General features: G+C 37.9%; 1 protein-coding gene across 1 annotated transcript in view; it reads left to right on the top strand.

The window, feature by feature from the left end:
- The window catches only part of LOC124168081 (UDP-glucosyltransferase 2-like), a 40868-nt gene extending 32083 nt beyond the window's left edge, over window positions 1-8785 (top strand). Inside the window, exons 6-7 of the mRNA XM_046546191.1 lie at window positions 3217-3436; window positions 8461-8785. Coding sequence (XP_046402147.1) covers window positions 3217-3436; window positions 8461-8746 — 506 coding nt within the window. The 3' untranslated portion in view covers window positions 8747-8785. The remainder of the gene's footprint in view (window positions 1-3216; window positions 3437-8460) is intronic.
- Window positions 8786-9701: the final 916 nt, after the last annotated feature.

Below are 9701 nucleotides of genomic sequence, written 5' to 3' on the forward strand. Positions count from 1 at the left end.
TAGATGTGCCTCTCCTATCCACTTGTTCCATCGTTCTCGCACTTTTTCCTTAAATGGCTTATTCACCGATACATCTAAAGGCTGCAATTGGCCAGTCAGGTTTTCTTAAGAGTCCACCAGGTCGCCTCGCCCATACCTTCTGTAACCACAGTTTCATTCCAGCTTCGTCTATCCAGCCTTTCGGATGAACATGAACAATTACACCCGTTGGAAGTTTTTCTTTCGGATGAGTTTTTCTTTTGAATATGAAAAACGGCGGTAGTTTTGTGCCATCAGCACAACATGTTAGAACTACCGTATATCGGGTTTTTTCATGACCTGTGGTTTTTATGGTTATTGATTTAGACCCTTTAATACTCACAGTCTTGTTGGATGGTACATCAAATTTGAGTGGAATTTCATCCATATTTCCTATTTGACTGAGCTCAAAAGAAGTTTTCTTGCGTGCATTTATAACAAACCTATGAAATGCTAGTATTTTTTCTTCATAATCTGCTGGCATTTTCTGTGCAATAGTTGTTTTTGTGCGCATTGATAAGCCTTGCCTTTTCATGAACCTGTAGCACCAGCCCTCAGACCCTGAAAAGTTCTGATTTCCATGTTTTTCTGCAAATCCTTTGGCCTCATTGATTATCATTTTGGTTGAAACACTTATCCCAGAATTCCTCTTATCCATCACCCACATTTTTACGGCATTTTCAAGTTCAGGCCAAGATGGAGCTGGGCATCGAAGGTTGTGTTTTTGTTTTTTACCAGTCATCAGTTGATCTTCCTGCAGTCGCCAAGTATGTATCATTTTTTCGGTAGGTGGTGGATCGAAATGCCTTGCTGCAGCTCTGTTTCCATGCACTTTGGCATAGTTTAACACTCCTAGTTTATACTGAATTGTATAGCTTCATCTCTTGTTTCCTGTAGTCATATTTTCCAGGGTATTTTTTTTAAACAAACAGTTTTAAGCACCGATACCGACACTTGTGTCAGGCGTCATATGTTGAACGAGTAGTACAATGTTGTACTATGTGCTACTCCCCGCTTCTCTGCACCGAGGGCGGAGCGAGTGCTACTAGTTTCGTTTACTTTTTGACGGGAACGGTGCGGTGTCGGAAGGAAACCACCCCAGTTCTCTCTTTTGAGCTATATTTTTGTTGGCAAAAATTTAGTTAAACCTGATAAAATAATTATGGTTGATGTAGAAAAAGTTGTGTGTGTCTAGACCTTTATCCGGGCTAAAAATAGCATTCAGTATTGAAAGTTAACCTGTGTCCCTCACGTATAAGACGCAGGTAACTTTTTTGAGACCAAATTTAGGAAAAAAAGTGCGTCTTATATGCCGTCAAATACGGTAATCGAAGATTTTCTTTATTCTTGATAACCGAGAAAATATCTTAATTGATCATTGATAAGAAAACATCAAAATGGAACCTCACTATGTGTCTCCACCTAACAGAAATGATAAATAAAGAGAGATTTAGGAGCAACCAAATACTGGGGTGTATGGAAGTTACTGTAGTAAAGGGTACACGAAGTTGCAGGTGCTCTTCCCTGATAATTTTTAAAACACTTGGTTCAAAATGGTGAGTTTTACAGTTTGCTGGGGGATATTTTATTGATATAAGAGTTTTATAAAAAATATTAGTGGAATTGGTGGGTGCAGGAATTTGTTTTTCCCTTAAAAAATAAAGGACTTTAATTATTGCTTGGTGAGACTTGGTAGTCATACATCTAAATATATCCAGCATATGATTTCATTTCCTATTTTTAAAATGGCTGGTATCCTAAAACCTACACCTATTGCGGCAGCTTGTGGGGCGGTATGTGAGGTGGGATGAAATGGAATGGTTTCTCAATAAATTTTATGTCGAAATAACCTTCACTTCAACTTAAAGAAAACATGATACATATCGATGGCTAAGTTATAACAACAGGTACCTAAAAAATAGCAAATTTTCAGGAGAGCAAAAAAAATAGGCATTTATTTTTTTTAATTGTATAAAATGCTAATTGAAATTAAAAACCAAAGATACATAAAACTGAAAAAGAAGCATACTTTTGCACACAAAGAGTTGTTTTATGCTTGAATTTTATTGTTCATTAACAGTATTAGCAGTATTAACTCAGATCGGCCAAATTTTGTGATACATGTTGTTAGGACTTAGCCATCGATATGTAGGGTGGAGAAAAAAAGTGTCACAAAAGTTTAACCCTGGATAGCTGATGCCATTAGGAACTAAAATTACTAGGGATGAGCAAGTATGTCCTCGAAAATTCAAGTTGAGTCAAGTAGTTGGTACTCAACTCGAGTATTTCGAGTGGCATAATGAATGTCGAGTCGAGTCGAGTAGTTTTGGTTATAGGTAGATGTTACAGAGCTGTCGAGACCAGTAAGTTCAGAAATCTGCCAACAAGAGGCACAATAATAACAATTTCATAGTCAATAGGTCGTTCGAATGACTTAGCTTGGGAGTTTCAGGTTGCTATGTATGTAGCAGTCAACAACTGCATGAGTCGACATGGATCCCAAATACTTTTTCGTCATCCGCAATGGCTGACTGTCTTCCAACTTGGCTGTGTATTTTGAGCAATCGCACAATAATTAATAAATTGATCGGTCCTGTAAGTAATGTGGAAGTTCTAAGTAGAGTAGAAAAGAAGCTAAGTCTTTTGAAAAACTTGGGTAGAACATGGGCGTACCCAGCGAGGGGCAACTGCCCCCCCTAGAAGCAACAATTGCAAAAGTCTTTAAGCAAAATCAGTACTGAATTGAAATGAAAGCATTTAACAAATTAAGCATCAAGGAAATATGTAATCTCATAAAGTAATGTCACAACTTGGTTTGCTCACCCCTAGACCATGGCTTGCCCCCCCCCCCTAGTTATGATCCCGGGTACGCCCTTGGGTAGAAGATAATGATTAAATCGGTCATATCATGAGACATAATACTATGCTTATTCATTGATATGCTACTTTTTAACTTGCCTTATCAATGGCTATATTTTGATTTTTCTACTCAATATATGTTAAACTCAGGAGAATTTTCAATGTGTAATTTTTTTATGAAAAATATATTTCATTCCATACTTTCAATTTGTGATACATAGTAATTTATTTCCTGTAGTAACTGCTGGTTCATGTGTATACACTTTGCTAATGCGTGTAATTTGATTCATTTGATCATGAAAGTAATCATATTGTTTCTCTCTTTTTTGGGAAAACCAGCACACAAGCATCTTGTGGCCTTCATTACCCATGGTGGTCTTTTGAGTATGTTAGAGGCCACTTATCATGCGGTTCCTCTCGTTGGGTTCCCATTCTATGGAGACCAGAAACTGAACATGAAGCATGCAGAGGAAAGTGGCTTGGCTGTCAAACTTGATTTCTTCACGTTTACCAAGACGGAACTTGAGAATGCTGTGAGAAAAGTCTTGAACGACCCAAGGTAAATTTTTGGAATTTCAAATCTCAGATTTTTCGTTGGTCGCGCCATAATTTCTCAGATTTTTTCCTCATCATCCACTCATATGCTGTAGAATGAACTGCAGTTTTGGGATTTTTTAATAGCGATTTAATGAGATGACCAGTTGCAATACACAGTAGTATTTTTTATGCTGATAAGCTCAGTTTTGTGCATTTGTTTATTTGTATTCAGTGGTGGGGAGTGGTATGAGACAGGCTTAGCAGGAGTAGCTGAGAATTAATGCCAGGGAGGGTTTTTGGTGCGACTAATACTGGGGAATCTGGGGGGTTAGAAAACCTGTCAGGGTGAGTGGGAGGTGTGGGGGCCCTCCCCCGGAAAATTATAAGATTAATAGTTCAAAATAGTGAGTTTTATGGCTTTCTGAGGGATATTTTATTAATCCTTAAGCTATTTTATAAGTAATACTAATCCAATTATTTAAAATAGATAAATAGGTAGATTACACTTAAAAATTCTCTAAGCTCTGGGGGGTTTTATCCCCCAAAAACCCACCATCATTGCGCCACTGGAGACAAGGAAAACCTTATGATAAGAATGCAAATTCTTAGGGTGAAGGAGAGAAGATTGGAGATATAATGTATTATTTAACAGTTTCCCAAAAAATGAAATGAATGAACTTCTCTCTTGCGAGTCGGAAAAGTGAAAGCAGCCGACCTTTGCAGTTCTGTCTTGTTACCCATTAACAGTCTTGAGAATGGGCTTGGAGATGTGAAATGCTGGTTGCCCTAATTTTTGTGACCCACACGCAAACTTAAGAGAAGTTCATTCATTGAAGACAATGGTTGGGTAGGGGCAGTGTCGGATTTAGGGAAGGAGGTGTAGAGGGCAGTGTCCCCTCCCCACTAATTTCTGGTAAAGTTGAAAAATTAGTAATCTTTAAGGTGGCTCTCAAATAAAAGTTTTTATTACACCAAGTGAACGAACTATGTTTAACCCTCGAGCAGGCGCACCTGATATTTTTACACGATTGGGCATGTGACGTACTTTGTCCACGATATACAGTGCAACCTCGATAAAACGACACCCGACGGTGCACCAATAAACACTCGCTATAGCGAATTGTCGCTTTACCGGAGGTGGTGCAAATAATAGCCAATATACCTCATATTACTCCTTTATTTTTATTTTATCGCTTAGACGTGTTTGGTGTTTTTTTGGCCATGGTGTGTTCCATCAAATGCTTCCTATTCACGCAACTCACGGACGTGCGGGTATGCTGCCGTCTGCTTTCTGCCGCCCGAGGAACAAAAGAAGATCAAACATTCGCAAATGCTAATGCCACAATATTTTCACCAAAATTAACAACTTATTTATCGAACGACAGTTTACCACATAAATTTGAGACTGAGCACTCCATTAACTTCATTTCTAACAGATCGCTAGCAATTACAGAGATTAAGGAGTCTTGGTGTAAGTTTTTCCGGCGGTGAAACCCTCGCTATGGCGAGAGCCAACACCAAAAGGGCCTCGTATAAACGAAATTTTTAACATGCTTATAATAGGATCAATTAACGGTGCATCGGCTATCTCTCGTAATAGCGGGGGTCTCGCTATAGCCCATACTCGCTTTAACGAGGTTCCACTGTATGCATTTACATGATAAAACTCTACTTTTGTTAAAATTTATCTTTAATTGAAGACATTAGTTCAACGTTGTACTTTTGTAGGTTATACAGATATATAAAGGTACACAGGTGGTACACGGTCAGTCGCGCGGCATAATTTGTACGCCACAGGTGTCTGGTTCCTCTTGCTGATATTTAAAAAAAAATGCTACAATACTTTTTGCTTAAAAACTCACGCTATAGAGAATAAAAATGACATTGTAAGAATACACCAGGCTATTCAAGACAAGCGAAGCATAAGGTACACGGCCTGTTTTACGGTGTAGTTTGTACGTCATGGGTGTCGATTCCTCTTGCCGATCTAAAAATAAATCAGCTACAATACTTTGAGCTTTGAAAACTTGTGCTATAGAGAGTCAAAGTATCTACAGAAAATGGTAGAAATTTCCTTACTCTTAGGAAATTTTTTTCATTTCTGTAGAAACAATAAGTAATAGTTTCAGTGGCGCCGACTCCATGGGTCCTGAGAGGGCCCAAGCCCCCTCAAAAATTCATCATGGGTGTGAGGAAAAAATGTGTCAGGCTTGCTAATTTTTCCCGGAGTGTCCAGATATCGATATTTGTGTTATCAGGGTTCTAATGTTGATCATATGACTCTTTTAACACGTTGCGTACTGGGGTATTCAATTTCCTAGGAATTCTGGGTGGAGGCGTTGAGATTGGAAATATGTGCCTATCAGGGCATAATGCCTTTGGTTTAAACATGGTTAAAAAGCTAATGTTTAGAATATAACTTTACCCAATCAAACGTTATGATGCATCAATTCATTATGAATAACGAACAACAACTGAAAACGTACTAACGAATACATGTTGTACGCTTTAAAATTGCTTAGGTTGACGTGCCTAAATGACAAGAATCTTCGTCATCCATCCGGAACGTTCGGGAAAAAAATGACGAGAATTCTTGCCATCCGTACGCAACGAGTTAAAATGCATAAAAAACTTAAAACTCACTTCTTATAAAATTTCCCGGGGCAAGATCCCTGGTTTGGGCCCCACCAATATTTTTTGTAAGTCGGCATCCCTGAATGGTTTAGCTAGTAGTCGGACTCGTCCACCCTTGTGATGGTGCGGGATTCCTCTTCCCTATCCTTCCATTGCGATACTATTCCAGGAGACGTCGTCGGGCTCCTATCGTGGCGGCACCCCCTCCTTTTTCCTGCCTTGTCCTCCCCCTTCTGTGGCACAGAGGTGAAAAGCTAGAAGTGGCGCTTACAGATCTTGGCCCAGAAATGTATCCCCGGGAGCCCACCCTGGATTCTCGTTTCTGCTATAGACAGTTAAAGTACATTGTAAGAATATACAAGACCTTTCTGGGCCAGAGTGTGCATACAATGTTGAAATCCTTGGTTTTATTTTATTTTTATTTTATTCCCAAACCACCGAATACAGCTCTCATGGGCCATTTTATATCGGAGTATTCAACAAATTCAAAAATTGCACATAACAAACAACCATGCCCTGGATAAGGGAAACTTACCCTGGCGGGACTCGAACCCGCGACCTCTTGTTTGGCAGGCGAGGACTTTACCCCGCTACCACCGAGGCCGGCTGTTCGAAGTTTGGCGTTCTTTATTGGCCAGCACGCCCGCTCGAGGGTTAAAAATTAATTTATGATACCTAAATTCCACTTACACATCCATATCAGACCTCAGATGTGTTATTGCTGAGAGGTATTGCATACCACCAAGGCATCTTGGATAGTGATGAACCACTCCCACAAAACAATCATCCCCTGGGCGTGAAGTATTCCTCGCATCTTTTGCACCAGTTTGGTTTTTTGAAGGGGGTGGAATTTTCTCCATTCATATGCACTAGGTATCCCTCCCATGATAGCTTGTGCTATTAGTCAATTACATAGTCTTTGCAATGGGGATTGGGGAGCTTACTAATTCATATCATTTACACATTCAATGTGGGACCTATTTAGTGGAATTTTCAAGATTTTTGATTGGAAACTGGTCATGAAATGGTACATTGGTTGACGTGGTCTATGGATTGCCTTGGACAGGGCTATGTCAATTGACATGCTTGGAGCTGAATTTGTGAAATAGTTTTGAAAAAGTGTGAAAAATTGCAATTCATTCTATGTTTCAAGATGAGATACTTCCACTGTATCAATCTTAGTTACTCAACTTACCATTCAATCTTTTTTGGCTAAGTTTTTGTTTAACAATGTCTAGGCAGAAGAAGTTTTGGGTGGATGAGAGGGGCTTTCCGGGGGTCCGAACTCCCCCCAAAATATAAAAACATAATTATTTTCCTTCATAAAAGGAAACGAAATATTAAAATTCATGAAGAAAAAAATCATGAAGTTACAAAATATTTTTTTGACAAATGATACTTTTTCAATTATGAAAAGTGTTAAAATTAGTTTAAAACCCATTACTTACTACCCTATTTTTCAAAAATTTTCTCCCTAAATTTTAGACCCCCCCCCCCCCAAATGATGTTCCTATGCCACTGTCCTGTACCTCATAAATTATTGGCAGTCTGATATCATTATGCCAGAAACTGGACTATTTACTCAGCCTTTCTACCATTAGCACTATTTTATATTACTCAGTCAATAGTTTTCAGAGATTTTAAACAGGTAAAAATTTAGACTCATAAGCACTTAGCTTCGTAGATTACAGCTCCATACATCCTATGGCATATGATGTTTGGTGATTGTTGTGTATTATTCCTCCTCTACCCATGGCTAAGTTATGGCTATTTCCTGTGAGAGTGAGAGATACCAGGGGAGCTCAATACGCTCCGCTTACCTGAGACACAAAAGTTTCCCTCCATAATTTAGGGAAAAATAAGAAAGATGGTAATTATCAAGGGTCCTCAAAGGGTCCCGTAAAAATTTTATTTTAGCAGCTCAACAAACTATATTTATAGATGTTTGGAGACCATCGAAATGTAACTTGTCTTATCAGATGCATAATTCCTTAGAGGAATTCCTTACCACCATGGCACTAAAAAGTAAATTACCCCCTTACCCACCCAATACAACAATATTAATTGTCCCCGTGAAGCATGTGAATATGTACTTTGTTTCGAAGAATTGTACACTAACACTTTTAAACACCTAGAGTGTCAAAATGGTAAAAAGCTCCACCCAGTACACTTGTGTGTCCATACTGGTATTTTAATTTAAATGGGTAGAATTTATCATGCAATGATAAGTGACTGCTGGGAATTTAAATCCAGTGTCTAAGGGTCAAGCTAAATGAGATTGTATTGCTCCTAAAAATAGTAATAAGTAGTTATGTAGGCATTTAGTATGTTCTGTTAATTGTTATTAAAAATTCCAAGTGACTTCTTTTTTCAAATCTATTCAGATTGTAATAGTGTCTCTTCATTTTTCAGTCGTTTACAAAGGGTCAAAGAGATTTCCAGGATTTTCAAAGATCAGAAGGAAAGTCCAGTTGATAGAGCAGTATTTTGGACTGAGTATGTGATACGGCATAAGGGTGCAATGCATTTGCGTGCATCTTCAACCAACCTGAGATGGTACGAATATCATCTACTTGATGTCTTGTTAGCTGTGATAATTTCTTCTCTTGTTGCTGTTTTTATTCTGTATAAGTTATTGTATGTTGTTTTAAAAGTATTGTTACCACCAAAAACCTTTAAAAGTGTAAAAACTGACTGATAAGTTAAGCCAAAAATGACATATTTGTATTAATTTTTATAGAGTTGTTAATTCAATTGCATCTTCATTCTTTTTTTCCTTTCCTTTAATAAAAATGCCCCTTTCACAAATGTTGAAAATCCTCACATCTGGATCTGAACTGCTGGTTTACTGAATAATTATGGGAGTCCACTTTCAGGTATGGCAGGGAGCCAATCCTGCAGGTTATCCTGTTGTATAACATATATCTATTATATAATATATAATACCTCTTTCACAAATGTCAAAAATCTTCACATCTGGATCCTAACTGTTGGTTTAATGAATAATTATGCAATGCCATTTTCAGGCGTGGCAAGGAGCCTATCGTGCAGGTTAAATGTTACATATACAAGTTAAATGTTACATATACATAATATAAGCAGATGGTATCGGTCTATTGTAGGCTGCCCATATTGAGTCAAAATCGGCAAAAAAATAGCAATTAGGGGCCAATGCGCTAATATGATTTTGGGTCAACATTCAGCTGACTTTCATGGCAACTTGGGATTGTAAATAAAATATATGAGGGTAATTTCACAGAAATTCAACCATGGATTTGCTCCGTGTGTCATTCATTTCAATCAAATTGGACAAACCCTCATCATTGGATTAGGAAATGTAAATCCCAAAGCCTTTTTGCTATGCCTGCAGCGGTTTCCCTATTGAAAAAATCTGCTGATTCAATTTAAAATTTCAATTGAATTCAATTGAATGTGCCAATTTTCAATTGAATTACCATATATTCAATTGAAATTTGACACTTTTCAATTGTACGCAATTGAATATTTCCTATAGGGTTACAAGATACTGCAATGTTAAAAAACAGCAATTTCAAGAAAGCATTCTTCTTCTTCTCATTTGACCCCAATTATCTGGAAGTATAGAAGCTAAAAAAGACTCAAGTGTCTCATTTTATGGGAACTAAATTGAAAAA

This window comes from Ischnura elegans, chromosome 11 (genome assembly GCF_921293095.1).
Source record: "Ischnura elegans chromosome 11, ioIscEleg1.1, whole genome shotgun sequence".
Taxonomy (NCBI): domain Eukaryota; kingdom Metazoa; phylum Arthropoda; class Insecta; order Odonata; family Coenagrionidae; genus Ischnura; species Ischnura elegans.